Source organism: Pongo pygmaeus, chromosome 17 (genome assembly GCF_028885625.2).
Source record: "Pongo pygmaeus isolate AG05252 chromosome 17, NHGRI_mPonPyg2-v2.0_pri, whole genome shotgun sequence".
Lineage (NCBI taxonomy): Eukaryota > Metazoa > Chordata > Mammalia > Primates > Hominidae > Pongo > Pongo pygmaeus.
In genome coordinates this window covers 24,260,939-24,283,372 of record NC_072390.2, presented here as the reverse complement: position 1 = coordinate 24,283,372, position 22,434 = coordinate 24,260,939, and the positions used below count along the sequence as shown (strand labels likewise).

Below are 22,434 nucleotides of genomic sequence, written 5' to 3'. Positions count from 1 at the left end.
AACAAGATGGAGTCAACTATGTCAGATTTCTGTTACTGTTATAATTTTGCAAAGGTGGTTTCACTGTGAGATCCTGGCCTCTGGGTCCAATGTGGAATGAATTCCTTGGATCTTTGAAGCACATTGTCCATGAATATTCAATTATTTTGTGGAAAAGCAGAATAGAAAAGTGATGAATTAACACCAAAAGCAACACATTACAGGGGGCTTGTGACCTGTTGATTTTTAAGGTCAAGGAGGGGTGGTGGGGAACCCTGGGAGTCAAATTACACTTAAATAATACTGAATTTTCCCATTATGACTCCTACCTTGACACACATCATTCTCATGGATTCCCATTTGACGATTTCTAGAATATTAACGAAACTTTATCACCTTGGTGAGAAAAGCATTCTAATAGCTTTATTCTGGCATATGGAGGTGTGGAGAGCTTGAAGGAGTCGGAGAGGTCAGTTGTTTTCCTTATTAGTAATCTGGCATATTATTATTGTAAAAGTATAAGACAATTAATTTGGAAATGTAGATAGGATTATGTAATTCATTAGTTCTCAATAGAGGGAGGTCATGATACCTGTATTATTAGGGAACATAACGGAATTCTTTTCCTTTTCCGTGTAGGTGCCCAGCTAAGACCTGAATGCCATCACCCTCCCCAGGGCTCTGCAGTTTTCTCGTGGTGAACCCTTGATGGATTTGTTGTTGCTTGAGAAATGGCGATGATCGAATTGGAGTTTGGAAGACAGAATTTTCATCCATTAAAGAAGAAGAGTCCATTACTGTTGAAACTCATAGCTGTTGTCTTTGCTGTGCTTTTATTTTGTGAATTTTTAATCTATTACTTAGCGATCTTTCAGTGTAATTGGCCTGAAGTGAAAACCACAGCCTCTGATGGTGAACAGGCCACACGTGAGCCTGTGCTCAAAGCCATGTTTTTGGCTGACACCCATTTGCTTGGGGAAGTCCTAGGCCACTGGCTGGACAAATTAAGAAGGTAAGAGGTAAAATCAGGTATCTTTCTAAAATTCTGTAGGCAAAACGGTATAGCCCTCTCCTCATAGGCAAGGCTTAATGGCTTTAGGTTACTCTTAGTTATTTTCCTCTCAAAGGAGGACATTTAGGGACATTTGGCTTTTCCTTGAATTTACCATTTACTGAGGATATATACAGGGCCCCATAATTTGGGAGTCAGATCTGGGCCACATCGCTTTGTGACTTTGGACAAGTTGTTAGGGCCCTTCAGAGCCCCTGCCTCCTTGTTTGTAACTGGCTTAAGACAAGAAACATCACAAGATGTGCCACGCAATGACAACAAGATGCCACACAATGCCTGGTGCCTGGGACTGGTCCCCTGGGCAGGGGAGGACACAGATTTGGGTTGGTAGTCCCATCTCACCTTCATTGCTGTGCAACTTTGAGCCTGTTGGGTTTCAGCCTCCTCTAGGCAGCAGTGGAGCAGAGCAGATTTATGGCTGTCACCCTGGGGAAGGATCAGGTCCTGTCTTTCCAACTCACACCTGCCCCTGCATGGTCCATTGTTTTTTTCACCAGGATGCTTTTTAAACAAATTATTTTTAGGCCGGGCGCAGTGGCTCACACCTGTAATCCCAGCATTTTGGGAGGCCAAGGCAGGTGGATCACCTGAGGTCAGGAGTTCAAGACCAGCCTGGCCAACATGGTGCAACTCCATCTCTACTAAAAATAGAAAAATTAGCTGAGCATGGTGGTGGGCACCTGTAATCTCAGCTACTCCGGAGGCTGAGGCAGGAGAATCGCTTAAACCTGGGAGGCGGAGGTTGCAGTGAGCTGAGATTACACCACTGCACTCCAGCCTGGGCAACAGAGCAAGATTCCATCTCAAAAAAAAAAAAAAAAAAAAAGAAGAAGAATGAAGGAGCAGTTATACCTTTTTACTAAGAGTTTTAACCAAAGGAGGCATGAGCTCAAGAAGGGCCGGTGGGGAGCCTGCAGTGTCTTGGTCTTACAAATTGATTCTGATTGATGTCTGTTCTCTCTAAGTAGCCTTCTGTGCCTTCTTCCTGCTGCTGTTTCTAGATTTTTACTTCCCATGGTGAATAACATTAAATCAAGAGAAACTGAGAAGCTGGGTGCAGTGCTTCACGCCTGTAATCCCAGCACTTTAGGAGGTGGAGGTGAAGAACTGCTTGAGGCCAGGAATTTGAAACCAGACTGGGCAACATGGCAAGACCTCATTTCTACAAAAAAACAATAAACAAAAACCAAAAATAGCTAATTTTTGCTATTTATGCCTGCTCGTAGTCCTAGTTACTCAGGAGGCTGAGGCAGGAGGGTCGCTTGAGCTATTTTGAGCACCAGAGTTTGAGCCTCCAGTGAGCTATGATCATGGCACTGCAGTCCAGCTTGGGCGACAGAGCAAGAGCCTGTCTCTAAAAAAAAAGTAAAATAAAATAAGAAAAACAGAGAAATGTATTTTGAGAGAGATCTTGGGTAAAAAGCCTTTCAGGGGTGATGTGTACCATTCAGTTCACTTGGGATCTAAAAATCTTCCTCTGACCAGAAATTACACTGACTGATTAAAATGGGGTCTAGCTCTGTTGCCCAGGCTGGGGGGCAGTAGTAGGATCATAGCTCACTGCAGCCTCCCAAGTAGCTAGGACAACAGGCTTGTGCCACTATGCCCAGCTAATTTTTACTTTTTTGTAGAGATGGAGTTTTGCTGTGTTGCCCATGCTGCTTTTGAACTCCTGGCCTCAAGTGATCCTCCCTCCTTGGCCTCCCAAAGCATTGAAATTACAGGTGTGAGTCACTGCACCCAGCCTACTTTCCCCTATTTATATATCCCAGGACATAGCATTTCCCTTTTGTAGAGGAGGAGCAGCCAGGAAAATGCCTTAAAAAGGAGGAAAGGTTTGGATTCCTTAGGAAAATGACATAGGCTGGATTTGGTTAGGTTGAAGAGAGGGAGGGCTGAGCAAGCACTGACATTTTTGAGCACCTGCTGTGTGCCTGTGCCATGCTTTACAAATGCTGTCTTATTTAACCCTGTAACTATCCTGTGCAAGTAGGGTTTAAAATCCCCATTTACCGGCCGGGTGTGGTGGCTCATGCCTGTAATCCCAGCACTTTGGGAGGCTGAGGCGGGTGGATCACCAGAGGTTAGGAGTTCGAGACCAGCCTGACCAACATGGAGAAACCCCGTCTCTACTAAATATACAAAATTAGCTGGGTGTGGTGGCACATGCCTGTAATCCCAGCTACTTGGGAGGCTGAGGCAGGAGAATCACTTGAAACGGAGAGGCGGAGGTTGCAGTGAGCCGAGATCACGCCATTGCACTCCAGCCTGGGCAACAAGAGCGAAACTCCATCTCAAAAAATAAATAAATAAAATAAAATAAAATAAAATCGCCATTTACCAATGAAGACACTGGGAATCAGAATAGGCAATATTTTCAAAGCCACACAGCTTTTCAATGGATTGAGCTGGGATGTTAAGCCATCGTCTGTCAGATTGCAGATCCCAGGCTCTTCTTTTTTGAGATGGAGTCTCGCTCTGTCACCCAGGCTGGAGTGAGTGCAGTGGCATGATCTCAGCTCACTGCAACCTCTGCCTCCTGGGTTCAAGCAATTCTCCTGCCTCAGCCTCCCAAGTAGCTGGTACCACAGACGCATGCCACCATGCATGGCTGATTTTTTGTATTTTTAGTAGAGACAGGGTTTCATGATATTGGCCAGGCTGGTCTTGAACTCCTGACCTCACGATCTGCCCACCTTGGCCTCCCAAAGTGCTGTGATTACAGGCATGAGCCACCATACCCAGCCTCCAGGCTCTTTTCGTTTGCTTGTCTTACCTCTGGGAGGATTACTTGCATGTCTGAAATCTCCAATCTCCAGGATTTCCTGTTTTGATATTGGCTAGCCTATTTCTCTCTTCATCTCCCCTGCAACTTGGAAGCAAAGAAGGAAGTTGAAGTCCCCTTAAGAAGCTAAAATTAAGCTAGATACAATAATCTCCTCTGTGTGGTACAAAATCAGTCTACATTGAGCATCTTTGGAAGCTGCATTAGGCTCTCTCAGATCCCAGTTGCTGTCTTGACCGAGTGATAGCTGCAGGGTGCAGAGTGGGGCCTGTTCCTGCACACCACAGTGTCTGGGGTGTGTGGAAGGGATGGCCGGACTCTTCTCTGATACTTAATTCCCCACCTTTAATCAGATATGGACTCTTTGGCCCTTCAAGCCAGGGATGGGAATGCAAGAGTGGGGCTCAGGAAGAAGGAGAGTGGAACCATTTAGTTTGCTGTTTAAATGGTGCATAATACAGAAGTAGCCTCCACCCAGGAAAGAGACTGATGCCTTACTTTTTCCTATTGGCGTCAAGGGAATGGCAGATGGAGAGAGCCTTCCAGACAGCTCTGTGGTTGCTGCAGCCGGAAGTTGTCTTCATCCTGGGGGATATCTTTGATGAAGGGAAGTGGAGCACCCCTGAGGTAGGACTCTGTGTTCCAGGTGCCCTCATCCTGCTTTGAGGTCCAGCACAAGTATTCCAGAGAATCCACGAAGCAATGTCAGCTTGAGTTGGAAATTTTATGGAAGTTGTACTTACTACTGATATTAAAAATGTGTAGGCTATTTGGAAGATGATTAGAATTCATAGGCTATCTAAGATTATTAGAACAACTCAACCTTGAGTTAGGTTGGCTAATCGTAAACATTTGTCTATGTAGGAAATATGTCGATTAGCCAGATATCATATAGTTGGAATACACTGTTTTGTGAACCTCTTGGGAAAGGGAGAAACGGGCAAGATAGATGTTATTTCATTTGTCACCGAAATTGCAAAATACATACTGAAATGTACATTTAATTTCACACTCTTATTGAACCACGACATTATGAGAGTTGTGCTACAAAAGAGACTTGCTATTCTCCTCTGATTTTCTTTTTTCTGAGTGAAAGATGCAGAAGGAGCCCTGGGGACTTGATGTGAGGATCCTCTGCTTTCAGAGGGTCTGAGACCCCTGCCTGGGTATTGGGGTAATGTAAGACTTTCCACAAACCAAAGAGAAAAGCTGTTCTCACCTTAGTTGTCACAATGTTTTGCTTATTACATCCTTGGAACAAAACGAATGAAGACATGAGCTGTTCTTGCTGCTTAAAAATGTTCAGTCACTAATGGTTTTTGGAAAATCTTTAATTTGGGGTATAGTTTTAAAAACTTCATCACATGCCTGTAGTACCAGCACTTTGGAAGCCCAAGGCAGGAGGATTTTTTTTTTTTTTTGAGATGGAGTTTCACTCGTTGCCCAGGCTGGAGTGCAATGGCGCAATCTCAGCTCACTGCAACCTCTGCCTCCCAGGTTCAAGCGATTGTCCTGCCTCAGCCTCCTGTGTGCTAGGATTACAGGCATGTGTCACCACGCCCGGCTAATTTTGTATTTTTAGTAGGGATGGGGTTTCTCCATGTTGGTCAGGCTGGTCTCAAACTCCTGACCTCAAGTGATCCTCCCACCTCAGCCTCCCAGTGTGCTGGGATTACAGGCATGAGCCACGGTGCCTGCCCTTTCTTTTTCTTTTTCTTTTTTTTTTTCTTTTTGGTGCCGTGGGGGATGGAGTCTCACTCTGTCACCCAGGCTGCAGTGCAGTGGTGTGATTTTGGCTCACTGCAACCTCCGCCTCCTGGGTTCAAGAGATTTTCCGTCCTCAACCTCTCAAGTAGCTGGGATTACAGACACGCACCACCATGCCCGGCTAATTTTTTGTATTTTAGTAGAGATGGGGTTTCACCGTGTTGTCCAGGCTGGTCTCGAACTCCTGAGCTCAGGCAATCTGCCCACCTTGGCCTCCCAAAGTGCTGGGATTATAGGCGTGAGCCACCGCGCCAGGCCTAGTCCAAGGCAGGAGGATCGTTTGAGCCCAGGAATTCAAAACCAGCCTGGGCAACTTAGACCCTGTTTCTACAAAAAATACAAAAATTAGCCAGGCGTGGTGGTGCATGCCTATAGTCTCAGCTACTCAGGAGGCTGAAGTGGGAGGATCACTTGAGCCTGGGAGGTCAAGGCCATAGTCAGCTGTGCACCACTGCATTCCATCCTGGGTGACAGAGTGAGACGCTGTCTCAAAAAATAAAGATAAAAATCAAAGAAGGCAAACAACCAAACCAAAACCAAAACAAAACAAAAACCCCACAACAAAAATCCAAAAAACCTTACTGGCATTTCCTAGGAAATTCAATAGCTGCACAAGAGAAGTCTTGTTTCAGAGTTGATAGGAACCACTGTTTACAGAGTTGCAATGTTTGTTATTATCTAGGCTATAATTAAACGTGAGATAGAAATGTTATATGTGAAAACAACTAGTTACAAAATGAGGTTGGATAGATACATTGCTTTTCCAAATTAACGGCAACATTTTATGTTTTTCTATGTCTGTTATTCTGATTTTATGTTACTCTAACTTTATTTTTTTTATTTTTTTGAGCTGGTGTCTCGCTCTGTCACCAAGGCTGGAGTGCAGTGGCGTGATCTCAGCTTACTGCAACCTCTGCCTCCCTGGTTCAAGTGATTGTCCTGCCTCAGCCTCCTCGAGTAGTTGGGATTACAGGCCCCTGCCACCACACCCAGCTAATTTTTGTATTTTTAGTAGAGACAGGTTTCATCATGTTGGCCAGGCTGGTCTCAAACTCCTGACCTCAAGTGATCCGCCTGTTTCAGCCTCCCAAAGTGCTGGGATTACAGGCGTGAGCCACCGCGCCCAGTCATCTAACTTTAAATGTTATTTGTTAAAGTGGAATCTTTGTAAATGTATTCAAGGACTCTATCCAGCATATTTCCTTAGGTTTTGCCAGATTTACAACATTTAGGATAAAGTTGGTTACTATCTAGAATAGAGGTTTTTTTGTTTTTTTCCCTACACTAGGGTGTTTGTACAATTGATATTTTTAGCTTTATAAAAATAAGAACTACACTAACATAACTCTGAAGTTTTAATAGTTAAAGCAAGTATCAGAATAATTTTGAAATATTTGTTACAATAAGTATTTTTTGTCTTTCTTTCTCCCACATCTCTTTAGTTCTCATTCCCACAGTTGTAGCCATAGGGGAATGCGACTTTTAAAGATGTTCTCATCCTTGTCTTAGTTGAGACACATGAAGAACTTACTGGACATTTTGTCAGAGCCTGTTCTTATAGCATGCCCAGATCTGAAGAATTTCTCCACCAGGGTCTATGAATGGTCTTCAGGGGATCTTGAAATAATAGGTGTATGAACCAAATATTTTTTGGGATTGCCAGTTATTGTTTAAGATGGGAGAGGATACCATTTAAAAATTTGGCGTCAGGCTGGGCTTGGTGGCTCACGCCTGTAATCCTAGCACTTTGGGAGGCTGAGGCAGGTGGATCACTTGAGGTCAGGGGTTCGAGACCAGCCTGGCCAACATGGTGAAACCCTGTGTCTACTAAAAATACAAAAATTAGCTGGGCATGGTGGCACACGCCTGTAATCCCAGCTACTCAAGTGACTGAGGCACAAGAATCACTTGAACCCTGGAGGCGGAGGTTCCAGTGAGCCAAGATCATGGCCACTGCACTCCATCCTGGGTGACAGAGTGAGACCCTGTTTCAAAAAAACAACAAAATAGAACAAAAACTTGGCATCAAATTAAATAACAGTAAGTATTAATTGTAGTCTTAAAAAAAAGATGTATTACGGCCGGGCGCGGTGGCTCACGCCTGTAATCCCAGCACTTTGGGAGGCCGAGGCGGTCATGAGGTCGGGAGATCGTGACCATCCTGGCTAACATGGTGAAACCCCGTCTCTACTAAAAATACAAAAAAATTAGTCGGGCGTGGTGGCGGGCGCCTGTAGTCCCAGCTACTCAGGAGGCTGAGGCAGGAGAATGGTGTGAACCCGGGAGGCGGAGCTTGCAGTGAGCCGAGATCATGCCATTGCACTCCAGCCTGGGCAACAGAGCGAGACTCCATCTCAAAAAAAAAAAAAAGAAAAGAAAAAAAGAAAAAGTTCTACATCATCTTTATGTGCATCTGATTTGAACAGGGGAATTCATTCACTTCTCACATCAAAATAGGGATCATTGGCTTGGCGCGTTGGCTCATACCTGTAATCCCAGCACTTTAGGAGGCTGAGGCAGGCGGATCACAAGGTCAGGAGATTGAGACAATCCTGGCTAACATGGTGAAACCCTGTCTCTACTAAAAATACAAAAAAAAAGTTAGCTAGGCATGGTGGCATGTGCCTGAAATCCCAGCTACTCGGGAGGCTGAGGCAGGAGAATAGCTTGAATGTGGGAGATGGAGGCTGCAGTGAGCAGAGATTGCACCACTGCACTTCAGCCTGGAGACAGAGCCAGACTCGTCTCAAAAACAAAACAAAACAAAATAGGGATCATGTTTTTTTAGCCACAGGGCAGAGATGGTTCTCTGGCTCCCAGCAGTGATTCTTTTTCCCTCAGGCCTGGGTGAATGATGTGGAGCGATTTCAGAAAATGTTCAGACACCCAAGTCATGTACAGCTGAAGGTAGTTGCTGGAAACCATGACATTGGCTTCCATTATGAGTAAGTAGTTCACGAAAGCCCTGCACCCTGAGAGCTCTTGTTAACTGTAATTCTAAATCTGTTGCAATTCAGGTGAAAGCCCTATTTGTGCTGTCTTGAAATTTGTTTTCCTCAAAAGATGTAAGCTCTGGGATATTAAACTCTTCAAGGGGTTTTTACTTGGTGCACAGTGCACCCTCAACAAATATCTGTGGAATGAATGAATTGTATGTGCCCTTGGGAAACATCTAACTTGAAATGTACATTTAATGGCCAATTATTGTCTTTGGGAATGAAAAAACAAGATCATTTAGACTTTAATAGCTAACATTTATATAGTGCTCTAGTGCTTATAATGTACCTTCTGTTTCAAGTACTTTACTTCCATATATTAACACATTAATCTTTACCATGGTCCTGTTGTTTTACCTATGGTACCAATGTGGAATCTGAGGCCCCGGGCAGCTGAGTAACTTGCCCCAGGCTTCATAGTAAGTAGTGGAACTAAAATTTGAGCTTTGATATCCTGGGGCCGGGTGGAGCCCTTAACTAATAATGCTAGTCTGAAACTCAAGTCTTGAAAGTTATTTTGTGTTCATAACTCTAGGAGTTTCTAAAATGGCTTGTCCTGAAAAATGTTTCTTCTTACAATTGAATATAGGATGAACACATACAAAGTAGAACGCTTTGAGAAAGTGTTCAGCTCTGAAAGACTGTTTTCTTGGAAAGGCATTAAGTGAGTATTATTTGTAAATTCTTCCAAGACCTTTAGTCCTTGGAAACTTCATTTTTTAAAGGTGCCTGCCATACTGTTATCTATCATCTACCTGTGTTCTGTTTAGCCTGGTTTATGATCTTTAAACAGCAGTGCCTTAGGCTGTCCTTGCTGGTGCTCACCATGGGAGCCGATAGATGGGAAACCTCAAACCACCCTGGTTTTCCTTGACAACCCCACAATGAATCGGTCAGTTTATGACTCTGCCCAGCCACTGTGGGAATGATAGTCTGTCTGCACTGTCTCTGGGTGGTACAAATTTCATTAGCCCAGTTTGTAAAAGAGTCTTTATTTGATCAAAATGTACAAATTTCACTTTATAAAGACTGTTCTCGTAGTTATGGTGTCATGGGATTTGGTGGCAAGTGTGTCACAGTTCCTCTGTAGCTCTGTGCTACCCATCTCCATTGGCCTGGGCTTTTAGACCAGAGCACCCTGACCCTTAGCCTGACCATGGGCAGCTCCCGCTCTGCGAGGCCACCTCAGTGCCCATCTCTAGATCTTTTCTGGGCTGTGTATGCGGCTGCAGCACAGTGGACAGGACTCTATACTCTATACTGATTATGGACGCAGTGGAGAAAACAGGTGGGAGTGGAAGCCTTTTCTCTTTTAGTCTTGTCCTTCCTGTGGGTGCCCAGCACTCTGTTGACCTTGGACACAGCGGGTCTGCAGGTGAGGTCATTTCTGTCCAGTGGCTTCACCACTAATGCTCACCTTTTCCTCTGCCAGGAGGGCAGAGTCTCTAGTAGGTGGCTTTCTCTGCTGACTCATAATAGAAACATGATACAGTTTGAATTATTTCCCTCTAAGTGTGTGTTTAAGACACTTCAAACAGCTTATCATACTGCTGATCACTTGATAACTCCATTCCTTATCTCTAAAACGAGTTAAATTTCAAGCAGTCTTTACTGACAGGTACTTTCGTCATTCCAAGATGGTATGCATGTAGGAAATAAAAGCGTATTTAGTGGGAGTCTTTAAAAACATGTGGCTGCTGAGTCTAACCACAGTGGACTTTGTTATTACCCTAGTTTGGGATTATCCATACCCAGTTAGCTCTAACCGGCACTCTACCCTCTGCTTACTTGCTGTGTGTGTCTGTATGTCACTGATGCACTCTGTGGTTCCCTCTACCTGTTAGTCACAATATCTGACACGTACTGAGTACTTTCTAGTGGCAGGCTGTGTTCTAAACACCTGCCATGTCATTTCATTGAATTCTCACAACCAGCTGATGGGGTGGGCATAGGGTTCTTAGCCCCCTGCACAGAAGAGGCACTGTAACAGATGAGGTTCTGGTTAGAGGATGAGCTTAGACATAGTCTAACTGCAGAGCTTCTGTAATCTGGGATTTCTCACAAGTTTAGGGTCAAAACCCCTTCGATTGTGTCTTAGAACTCCCAGTAATGCTATTTTTGTTAATATTGACTCGTATTTAAAAATACACCAAATTATTCTGGGTGGGATTGGAAGCCGCTCTGGGCTTGTTTCTTTGCACTGGATGCTTAGCTTTCTTTTCATGGGAACAGTGGGGAAAAGAAAGCACTGATACCCCCAGCGGCCTCACCTGCATTTCCCTCTGCCTCAGCTTCGTGATGGTCAACAGCGTGGCGCTGAACGGGGACGGCTGTGGCATCTGCTCTGAAACAGAAGCAGAGCTCATTGAAGTCTCTCACAGACTGAACTGCTCCCGAGAGGTAGGAGAGCATCTGAATGCCACAGGTGCCTTCTGTCCCGTGTCGCTCCGCTTTGGTTGCTCACTCAGCCCCCCAGCTCTTCTTGCCCTTTGATGAGGGTCAGGTGTGTGGATTAATGGCCTGACTTGTACCCAGCAGGCACGTGGCTCCAGCCGGTGTGGACCCGGGCCTCTGCTGCCCATGTCTGCCCCCGTCCTCCTGCAGGTGAGCTGGGGGAGGAAGGGGCTCATGGCAGACAGCAGGCAGCCCGTGGTTTCACGATGGCCGCCTGAACTCCTCTCTCCACCCCGGACAGCATTATCCTCTGTATCGGAGAAGTGATGCTAACTGTTCTGGGGAAGACGCTGCTCCTCCAGAGGAAAGGGACATCCCATTTAAGGAGAACTATGACGTGCTTTCATGGGAGGCATCACAAAAGGTTTGCCAGGGTGTCGTGATGCTAACTCATGTCACAGTGTGACTCTCATCCCCTTGCACGTCAACAAGCAGAGCGCCCAGGCTAGAGCAGATGTTTGCTGAAACGTTGATGACTTAGTTATCACCTGGGGACAGGGGTGGAGGCCTGGGCTTTCACAGTTTCTCAGATTTTCATTTAATCGCTTTCTTTTTTTTTTTTCCCAGTAAACCTACTTCTGTTTCCTACCCTCAAGTCAATAATAGTCTCAGCTATTCTTTGTATTCAGAGTTTTTCACCAACTTAAATGTATTTAGAAATGTGAATGGAACTGAAGAGTCAAATTTTTAGGGACTTAATTAAAATTAAAATGCATTTTCTTATATAGATTTATATAATACATATTACATTATATATAATATATAAATATAGGAAATATTTATAAGATAAATGTAGAAAATATTTATAAAGATAAAATACCGTAAAAAGTATATAAAATCTGGGATGAGAACAGTAGACTCAAAGGGGCTGACCTTACGTTTGATTTAGTGTAAATAAACCAAAGGATTTTTAAGGAAAAAAATAAACCAGTCCTTCAAAATAAGGATTTAGCATTTAATTTAATGAAAGAAGCGATGGCCAGCGGCCGTCTGCTGAGCAGTGAGAGCCTGGTTGAGGATGAGCTAACAGCCTGCTTTGCTGTCTTCTCGGCTGCTGTCAGCTGCTGCGGTGGTTCCAGCCGCGCCTGGTTCTCAGTGGCCACACGCACAGCGCCTGCGAGGTGCACCACGGGGGCCGAGTCCCTGAGCTCAGCGTCCCATCTTTCAGTTGGAGGAACAGAAACAACCCCAGTTTCATCATGGTAACGTGAAAGTTTATTTTTGTCTGAAAGCTTTCATAAGTATGTAAATCAACACAGTAATCAACTATTTAATTGCTGCAATCTGTAAAAATTTACAAAAGCCACACACAAATTTCCCTCCCTCTACACGTAGTTCCATACACTGCCCGTTGCCAAACACCCTTCCGGGAACCAATCAGCATGACGTTCCTGGGCAGTTAATGTGAGAAGCGAGGGCAGGGCACCGTCCAGGTGGCCTTTATCCTTCAGGGAGGGACGTGTCCTCTCCTCTTACACTCTGTGTGTGTTTAATTTTCTAAAGAAACAACCATTTATTCATTAGCTATACTCAGCCATCTTCTCTTATTTTCTAAACATGCCCATTTGACCTGGCAGAGAATGCTACAGCTTTTACAGGTTGATAAAAGATGTTTTCACTTAATGACCACTGGGCGTTTTTAACTCCTTTCAGCCATGGGCTCCTGCATCCAGCTCATGATGCTGGTACGACAGGTTCTTTTACTTCATAAAAAGGTGGAGGAAACCCTAACATTTTCAAATTCAAAGTAAATGAAAACATTTGCCACTGTCGTTCCACATAAAAGTATCTGCAAAGAAAAGCCCACAGAGACGACCTGGACACATGTATTTCTAGGGAACAGATGCTTAGTTGAGCATCAAGGGGCAGGAAGACACCCTTCCCTCCTTGTTCCTTGCTGACCGATGACCCTGGAACTCCACGGTGCCTCTCTGAATCTCTGTTATGGATCCCCCACTATATTTGATGGGAACACAGTGGGCCAGGGGCCAGTTTGACAGGTCAGTGTCCCAGACATTTTCCACCCAGGCACACTTGGGCCTTGTCTCTCCTGCCGGAGGCTGGGCTGGTCGGGGGTGAGCTGTGCAGGGGGAAGGCTGGGCCCCCTTGGTCTCAGGTGAGGAGGGCCCCTTCCCTGCCTCACCTGAGGGGGACCTGAGAAGGCAGTCTTCCCTCTGCTGTTTCTAAGACTGTGGTGTTCAACCTGTGCCTGGTGCTCTCAGCATAACTTTCCCTTCTGCTTTCCAGGGTAGCATCACGCCCACAGACTACACCCTCTCCAAGTGCTACCTCCCACGTGAGGACGTGGTTTTGATCATCTACTGTGGAATGGTGGGCTTCCTTGTGGTCCTCACACTCACTCACTTTGGGCTTTTAGCCTCACCTTTTCTTGCTGGTTTGAACTTGCTCAGAAAGCGTAAGACAAGATGAAGAGCAGGCGCCATTATAAATATCAAAGCCCAAGAAATGGAACTGTGGGCAGAGATCATGTCAGAATCAAGTGGATGATGAGACCAATTACAGGCCATCTCTCTGCACAGCACAGAAATTCTCAATCACTGAAATGAGTAACTGCAAAATAAATAGTTGATTGTACTGTTCTCATGCTGTAAAAGTGGACAGGTACTCTACAACGAATCTGTTTTCTCATTTTTATCAAATATATGTATCATCAAAGGTTGCATCTGTACAGTATGTAAATGCTATTAATGTCGTCACTCACATGCACGACAGTCCTTGTTCCCTCAGGAAGGGCCTGATGGCCCCAGCACACACTTGGGATTATGTGTATACATAAATATTGGGCTGTTTCCCTCTTCCTGTGAAGTGGTTCTCAAATTCCTATGTACTGTAAAGCTGTACCCTTAAAAGTACAGACGCGGCAGGGTGCAGTGGTTCACATCTGTTATCCCAGCACTTTGGGAGGCTGAGGCGGGTGGATCACTTGAGGTCAGGAGTTCAAGACCAGCCTGGCCAACATGGTGAAACCTCGTCTCCACTAAAAATACAAAAATTAGTCAAGCATGGTGGCAAGTGCCTATAATCCCAGCTACTTGGGAGGCTGAGGCAGGAGAATCCCTTGAACCCGGGAGGCGGAGGTTGCAGTGAGCCAAGATCGCACCACTGCACTCCAGCCTGGGCAACAGAGTGAGACGCCATCTCAAAAAATATATTAAAAAAAAAAAAGTACAGATGTGATGTGCAGAACATATTGTTTTCGTAGATTTTTATACTTGATCAATTAATGGAATCAGATTTTTAGATAAGTGTAATTTTCTCTATAGGAGACCAAGTTGTTACATCTGTTAATGCCTGTCAGTGATCAAAAGAAACTTAAAAAGTGGAATGGGATATGGCTTTTGGTACCTGAAAATAAATGCTTTAATAATTGTAAGCCAGATAAAAGTTATTCTTTTTGTTTTTTTTTCTTAACAGTCTGGCTGTTGTTTGTTTGAATTAAACTCTTAAACAGGATGTTTAGTTAGAGGGTAATTGTTGAGTGATGATGCATACAACAACATATTTCCCTTTCTTGCTAGGGGTGTAGCTTTTCAGTTTTCTTGTTTTACTTTGACAGTGCAAGGGGAACTGAAAATAATTTCCATTGTATTTTTCTTAGTTCAGCTGGGGGTTTTATGAGACAATGGATGGGAGGGGCAGGAAGACGGTGATGAGATAAAATATGTGTGTGTTGCACTGACTGTCTCTAAAGTTGTCATCCTTTCTTCATGAAAAAGTAGCATTTAAATCTGGATGAGTTTATAAAGGATTACAAAATGCTGATTTATAGAGTAAACTTTAAAATATTAAAGACTAAAGACTAAAAGAAGAGTAATGAAGTAATGTAGGCTGTCACTTCTCTAGATTTGTATTGTTGAAAATTTAACTTTGGACATCTTTACAGATTATTTTAGACCTACAAAAACTACCCTCAACTCTGTGGCTACAGATAGAATATGAAGCGTCATTGCTACAACAGCTCTTACTTTCTAGATATTGTTGGTGTGTCATAATGTTTGAGGCTGTATTTGTAAATCTTGCGAGTGTGAGAAAGAGCCATATCTTTTGACTTTATACTTCAGATTAAGGTTTTGTAATGTTTCTTCTTCAAAAGGCAAGTGAAGCTGTCATCCTTATTCTCCTAGGCCAGACACAAACATTGACACATCAAGGTTTTTTGTTTTGTTTTGTTTTTTTTGGCCTGAGTCTCACTTTGATGCCCAGGCTGGAGTGCAGTGGCGTGACCTCGGCTCACTGCAATCTCCACCTCCCAGGTTCAAGCGATTCTCCTGCCTCAGCCTCTCGAGTAGCTGAGATTACAGGCGCCCGCCACCACGCCTGGCTAATTTTTGTATTTTTAGTAGAGACAGGGTTTCACCATGTTAGCCAGGATGATCTTGATCTCCTGACCTCGTGATCCGCCTGCCTCGGCCTCCCAAAGTGCTGGGATTACAGGCGTGAGCCACCACGCCTGGCCACATTTTGTTTTTCTCTTACTGTTTGCTTACTTGTATGATGTAGCCTGTGTCCAAAGTTTTGACTAAGGGAATGATGGACCTGTTCCCACTTAGGGAACTTGAAGAAGTGTTTCATTAGCAGACTAATTAGGAAACATATTGTCTAGAGAGAGAGAAAAAAATCCCTGGTTCCCTGAAAAGATTAGATTGCAATTTGTACCCCTGAATTGAGTTCAGGTTTTTACAGCTCAGAGAAGTAAGAGCAGGTGGTTGCAACAGCTTGTGATGTTGGTATGACATTGTCGGTAGAATGTGGATGATTAACGTGTATAACTTACAATTTTTAAAATCAGGGAGTATTTTATAAAGTGCCAACCTGATAAAATATCCTAAATTCTACAGCTACCATTCATTCCTTTTTTCAGAGTAAGCAGCAGGTAATGTTGACATTAAGCTCTTCAGCACAATACACATTTCATGTACAGGTATAGATAGCCATGGTGAAGGCACAAAGATCTACAAGGATTTTTCTTTAGTAGTTATACAAAAGAATATTACATTTTGTGGTCTGTACAGTGTAATAAACCAGCAATAGGGACAACAACAAAGAGAATCTAAGAAAGAAGACTATGCCTAAGTATAGGGAAAGTTTAGAGAATCATTTTTAGACAGGACACATTTTTGCAGTAGTGAATGTGGTAGGTTTTCTGCCTAAATGTAAGAGGCTCAAAGTAGCTCTAATTCAAATGCCTGAGGCCAGCAGCGACTCTGAATGTGACTGTAAAAGGGTTTCTGGTCACTCTGTCGCTTGGGGTCGACTCTAAGTCTTGGGCTAAGGCCAATGGGAAGGGACCATCGCTCGTCAGCCTGCAGCTTCATAAAGGGAGAATCAGAGAGGGCCGCGGCTCAGGGCACTGCACGAACGCTCTTGCAGTCACGGTTGATAACATGGAAGAAAAAGCAAACTGTGTTTTCTCCCCATCTACCAAGTTCTCCTCGATGACTCAATAAAGGGAGAATGAATAATGGGGCTCCCACCCGGAGAGATTCTGCTGCAGTGTCAGCAATGAGAGTCGGTGGTTTGGGGGTGGGATGCTGCGGGAGGCTGTATTCAATGACAACAGAAGCTACACAACCAAACCTGAGGGGACAGAGGTAGCCAGAGGCTTGGTGGTCGACACAGAACGGGACAGACGGCAGCGAGATGGAACTAGAGACTCTGCCTCCTACCATGGCATGGGGCTGGCAGTCAGGCAGTCCGGGGCGCCGCTCCACCGCAGGGTGGCGGCAGCATCCTCACAAGAGCTCATACTGCTTGAGGTGCATCCGCTGGATGATGTCGCGGCAGTCGTTGAACACCCTGCGGATGTTCTCCGTGTCCACGGCGCAGGTGAAGTGCGGGTAGCAGTAATGTTTGCCGTCACCGGTGGCCGTGCTGATCCTCTGCAAGAGACAGTGTGTGCACTAGCCCTGCGCGGCCCCAGCATGCACTCTGGGGAAGGACTAGGCCACACTGAGCAGGTGCTTGGAGGCTTTGGTGACGGTGGCCTGCTCGTTTTGCATGGGAGCACTTAGAGGCAGGAATGGTCTCAATGCAAGCATCAGCTGAGGACCCAGATAACCTTACCCTTATCACTGCCCCCAGGAGGCTGCAGCAGCACGGACAGGTCAGAGAAAGCCCCGGGCAGGCAAGTCAAGGGAGGAGCTTCCAAAAAGGAAGGTCTGAACAGAGTTTTCTGTGACAATGGGAATGTCCACTATCTGCCCTGCCAATATGATAGTTGCCATCTAGCTGATACCACCAAGGGGCTGATTTCTAATTAGGTAATTTTATTTGTTTATTTGTATATTTTTGAGACTGAGTCTAGCTCTGTTGCCCAGGCTGGAGTGCAGTGGTGCAGTCTTGGCTCACTGCAACCTCCACCTCCCAGGTTCAAGGGATTCTCCTGCCTCAGCCTCTCAAGTGGCTGAGATTACAGGCGTCCATCACCATGCCCATGCCTGGCTAATTTTTGTATTTTTAGTAGAGACAGGGTGTCACCATGTTGGCCAGGCTGGTCTCAAACTCCTGACCTCAAGTGATCCGCCCACCTCGGCCTCCCAAAGTGCTGGGATTACAGGCATGAGCCACTGTGCCCCGCCTAATTAGCTTGTTTGTTTGTTTGAGACGGAGTCTTGCTCTGTCCGCCACGCTGGAGTGCAGTGGTGCCATCTTGGCTCACTGCAACCTCTACCTCCCGGGTTCAAGCAATTCTCCTGCCTCAGCCTCCTGAGTAGCTGGGAGTACAGGTATGTGCCACCATGCCTGGCTAATTTTTGTATTTTTAGTAGAGACGGGGTTTCACCATGTTGGTCAGGCTGGTCTCCAACTCCTGACCTCGTGATCTGCCCGCTTTGGCCTCCCAAAGTGCTGGGATTACAGGCGTGAGCCACCGCGCCTGGCCAGCTAGTTTAATTAAATGTCCATATGTGCCCAGTGGTTCTGTATTGGACGGTGCAGCGGCCCAGTGGCAGCCTCCACACAGGGGCAGTTTAGCATCTGCTAAGCAGGGTGTCCCCTGGTTATCGGGGGAATGTTTGCTGCCTTCTGGGAGAAAAGTGATCTGTTGTCAAGTACCTGAGAAACAGGGTTAGACATTATGAATCATGGTTTGTGGGGACCCCTCAATGATGTGCTCATGTGCACTATGAAGCTAAGTGCGGTGGGTGTGGGGACAGGCTGTTAGGGGCCAAACTGTGTTCCCTGAAGTTATGTGGAATCCCTGACCCCTGGCACCTCAGATGTGACTACATTTGGAGATAAGGCCTTTACAGAGGCAATTACGGTAAAATGAGGTCATTAGGTTGGGCCCTAATGCAATATGACTGGTGTCCTAGAGAGAAGAGGAAACCAGGAGGATGCAGCCATGTGCGAGGGAAGACCCCGCACCTTGATTTCAGACTTCCAGCCTCCAGAGCTGTAAGAAATACATTTCTGCTGTTTAAGACACTCAGCCTCTGCGGCACTTTGTTATGGCAGCCCGGGCAGACTTAGACAGAGGTCCTGTGGAAGCTCACCTTCTTCCTTGGTGCCACAGGAATCCCTGGGCCTCCTCCTCATCCCCTCCACTCCTTTCTCGATCCTGGGAAACAGCCTTTAGAGAGCTGCTTGGACCACAGAAAGGGCATTCTAAAGATGTCATGAGGTATGAAACTCCTCACAGGGGGATAGACCTATTTTAGCAATAGTCAGGCTTCTCTTGAGCATTAAAAAAAAAAACTTATGGACACTAAAATGAGTAGGTTATATATATATATTTTTAATATATATATATTTTATTATACTGTAAGTTCTATGGTACATGTGCACAACGTGCAGGTTTGTTACATATGTATACATGTGCCATGTTGGTGTGCTGCACCCATTAACTCGTCATTTACATTAGGTGTATCTCCTAATGCTATCCCTCCCCCCTCCCCCAACCGGTTATATATCTTTTTTAATCCCAAAGCACCAGGTGAGGAATTTGGCACACACACAGTAAGTGTGTAGTGAATGAATGAAAAATAGGCTTTTGGCTGGGTGCGGTGGCTCACACCTGTAATCCCAGCACTTTGGGAGGTGGAGGCAGGAGGATCACTTGAGACGAGGAGTTCGAGACCAGCCTGGCCAACATAGCAAGGCTGTATCTCTATAAAATTTAAAAATTAGCCGGGTGTGGTGGTGTGTGCCTGTAGTCCCAGCTACTCAGGAGGCTGAGGCAGGAGGGTTGCTTCAGCCCAGGAATTGGAGGCTGCAGTGAGCTATGATCTTGCCACTGCACTCCAGGCAGCCTGGGTGACAGTGCGAGGCAATGTCCCAAATAAACAAACTAAAAAAGGCTTTCTTCTGTAATAGTGTGACTATTTGTCCCTGCCTAGAGCCTTAAAATTAAGGGAATGGAGTCATTACAAAGGTCGTTGCTTCAAATAGTTTTGTTTTTGTTTCTATTTTGAGATGGAGTGTTGCTCTGTCACCCAGGCTGGGGTGCAGTGGCATGATCATAGCTCTCTGCCACCTCAAATTCCTAGGCTCAAGGGATCCTCCCACCTCAGCCTCCTGAGTAGCTGGGACTACACGCCTGTGCCACCATACCCAGGTACGTTTTAACATTTTTTTTTAGAGATGACGTCTCGATATGTTGTCTAGCTGATCTCGAACTTCTGGCCTCAGGTGATCCACCTGCCTTGGCCTCCCAAAGTGTTGGGATTACATGCATGAGCAACTGCATCCGGCCTAGATGTTTCTAATCTTCATTTAAATGCCCAACATATGCATGCTTAATTAACATTTAGTTCTCATTAGAATAGCATTTTCTTGTGTCTTTATGGGCTATGGTCTTCCAAAATGCTCCTTAAAAAAGGGATCCTTTGATCTATTACAAACTAAATTCCCTTATTGAAGAGATTTGCAATGCACATTAATTGGCCTTAAGTAAAGGCTCTGAGAATCTGACAGACTCTCAGAGAGAGGCAGAGGAACCTCTCTCGCTGTATTTAATATAGCATGTCCCAGATTTATTCAGCTGCAGAAGCTCTCTGGGTATTGCCATGCACTTACGGCCATGCACTTCTCGGGGAACTCTTGTCCTCTGAACTCACCCTGGGGCCTTGATTTCTCCTCATTGTTACTTTCTAACTCACCATAGGATTCAAGAGTCATCCTGCAGGGGTATGCTGGGAAAAGGGTGGTGAAAGGCCAGGCTGGAGTGCCAGTCCCCGTGGAAAGGCCCCACAGCCGAGGATCAGCCCTACTGCTACCCGGACTAAGATCTTCTCCACACGTGTTAAGTGTACTTGGAGTACTACCGGGAACATGCCCTTGGGAATGCCTTGGCACGTAATAGTTTGAAGCGAGTAAAAACTCACAGCTAGCTATACGCGTAGGTTATTTCAAAGAAAATAATATAGACAGATAAAGCATATGTGGCAAATTTTTGCCAATTGGTCAATTTGGGTAAAGAGTATATGGGAGTTTTGTTTGCTTTGTTTGAGACAGAGTCTCGCTCTGTCGGCCAGGCTGGAGTGCAATGGCACAATCTCGGCTCACTGCAACCTCCGCCTCCTGGGTTTCAGCAATTCTCCTGCCTCAGCCTCCGGAGTAGCTGGGATTACAGACGCATGCCACCACGCCCAGTTAATTTTTTGTATTTTTAGTAGAGATGGGGTTTCACCGTGTTGGCCAGGCTAGTCTCGAACTCCTGACCTCAGGTGATCCATCTGCCTCAGCCTCCCAAAGGGCTGGGATGACAGGCATGAGCCACCGCACCCGGCCTGAGTATATGGGAGTTATTTGTGCAAATCTTCTGCCTGGTATGTAAGTTTGAAATAATCTCAAAAAGCTGAAGAAAAAAAAGTAAATATCTGAATTTGAGCACATCCATTTTTACATAAACCATCAGCCTGTTAGTGCTTTTGGATGGAGGAAGAGTATGGGTGCTTAGACTCTGCTGAAGGACGCTGTCCTTTTTGGAAAATACAACAAGTGAATGAAGTCTAGCCCATCCAACTGCCATTCCCTGGGACACTGTGTTCTCACCCAGGCTCTGCTGGTTGGAAGCTGTGTGACCTTGGGTAAGAAATCTAACCTCTCTGAACCTCGGTGTGCTCAGCTGTGAAATTAAAGTAACATACCCTTTCTCATCTCTCGTAATGTTAAGGAAGATTAAATGAGATCATCAAAGTAATTTGCATATTGCAAGAAACAAAGGATTAAGAATGGAGGCAAAAAAACAAAGGTTAACAAAATTGCTTACCAAAAACAGGTCCCGGATAAAGAACTTGGCTCTTGTAACTTTGGGATCTTCTCCTGCATCTGGTGTTGCTGTAGAAATGACAAATGGAACTTTATTTAAGCAACATGAAACAAAGATACAACTCTATGAAAACACAGAAGGAATTTCAACGTTGGACTGCTGTATATTCACAGAATTAAAATACATGTACAGCAAGGCAAAAACAAACATGTACTTTTTTTTTTTGGAGACGGAGTCTCGCTCTCTTGCCCAGGCTGGAGTGCAGTGGTGTGATCTCGGCTCATTGCAACCTCCACCTCCCCGGTTCAAGCAATTCTCCCACCTCAGCCTCCCCAGTAGCTGGAATTACGGGCACCCGCCATCATGACTGGCTAATTTTTGTAGAGACAGGGTTTCACCATGTTGGCCAGTCTGGTCTCGAACTCCTGACTTCAGGTGATCGGCCACCTTGGCCTCCTAAAGTGCTGGGATTACAAGCATGAGTCACTGCGCCCAGCCAAACATGTAATTTTCATTCCCCTCTTCTCCTACATCATTTTAATAGTTATTGCTCTGATAAAACTTTTCTCTGGGGGTGCTATGCTCTCGATGTTTGTGTCTCCTCCAAATTCACATGTTGACTGCTAATCTCCAATGCAACAACATCAAGAGGGGCAGCCTTTGAGAGGTGATGAGGTCACGAGGGCTCCGCCTTCATGAATGGGATTATATCCTTAGAAGAGGCCCGAGAGAGCCCCCTCACCCTCTCCACCATATGAGGAGGAAATGAGACAGTGCCATCTATGAAGCAGAGAAACCCTTACCAGACACTGAATCGGCTGGTGTCTTAATCTTTGACCTTCCAGCCTCCAGTACCGTGACTAATACATTTCTGTTGTTCATAAATTATCCAGCTGTGTTGGTCCATTCTTGCATTGCTATAAAGACATACCTGAGACTGGGTAATTTATAAAGAACAGAGGTTTAATTGGCTCATGGTTCTGCAGGCTGTACAGGAAGCATGATGCTGGTATCTGCTAGGCTTCTGGGGAGGCCTCAGGAAGCTTCCAATCATGGCAGAAGATGAACAGGGAGTGAGACATGTCACATGGCCAGGGCAGGAGCAAGAGAGAGATGGGGGAGGTGCTACACCCTGTTAAATGACCCGCTC

General features: G+C 45.3%; 2 protein-coding genes across 30 annotated transcripts in view; one reads left to right on the top strand and one right to left on the bottom strand.

Moving 5' to 3' along the window:
* Positions 1-14,458, top strand: part of MPPE1 (metallophosphoesterase 1) — a 59,454-nt gene extending 44,996 nt beyond the window's left edge. For 9 of the 28 annotated variants that reach the window (XM_054460600.2, XM_063653385.1, XM_054460601.2 and 6 more), the window contains 9 exons: positions 619-991; positions 4,355-4,463; positions 8,445-8,548; positions 9,189-9,263; positions 10,891-10,999; positions 11,135-11,203; positions 11,295-11,417; positions 12,115-12,255; positions 13,301-14,458. In XM_054460600.2, coding sequence (XP_054316575.1) covers positions 711-991; positions 4,355-4,463; positions 8,445-8,548; positions 9,189-9,263; positions 10,891-10,999; positions 11,135-11,203; positions 11,295-11,417; positions 12,115-12,255; positions 13,301-13,483 — 1,194 coding nt within the window. In that variant the 5' untranslated portion in view covers positions 619-710 and the 3' untranslated portion in view covers positions 13,484-14,458. The remainder of the gene's footprint in view (positions 1-618; positions 992-4,354; positions 4,464-8,444; positions 8,549-9,188; positions 9,264-10,890; positions 11,000-11,134; positions 11,204-11,294; positions 11,418-12,114; positions 12,256-13,300) is intronic. The other 19 variants (XM_054460608.2, XM_063653390.1, XM_063653389.1 and 16 more) reach the window with 4 other exon arrangements.
* The window catches only part of GNAL (G protein subunit alpha L), a 200,266-nt gene continuing 192,033 nt past the window's right edge, over positions 14,202-22,434 (bottom strand). For both annotated transcript variants that reach the window (XM_054460592.2, XM_054460595.1), the window contains 2 exons: positions 21,285-21,352; positions 14,202-16,953 (listed from right to left, as the gene is read on the bottom strand). In XM_054460592.2, coding sequence (XP_054316567.1) covers positions 16,807-16,953; positions 21,285-21,352 — 215 coding nt within the window. In that variant the 3' untranslated portion in view covers positions 14,202-16,806. The remainder of the gene's footprint in view (positions 16,954-21,284; positions 21,353-22,434) is intronic.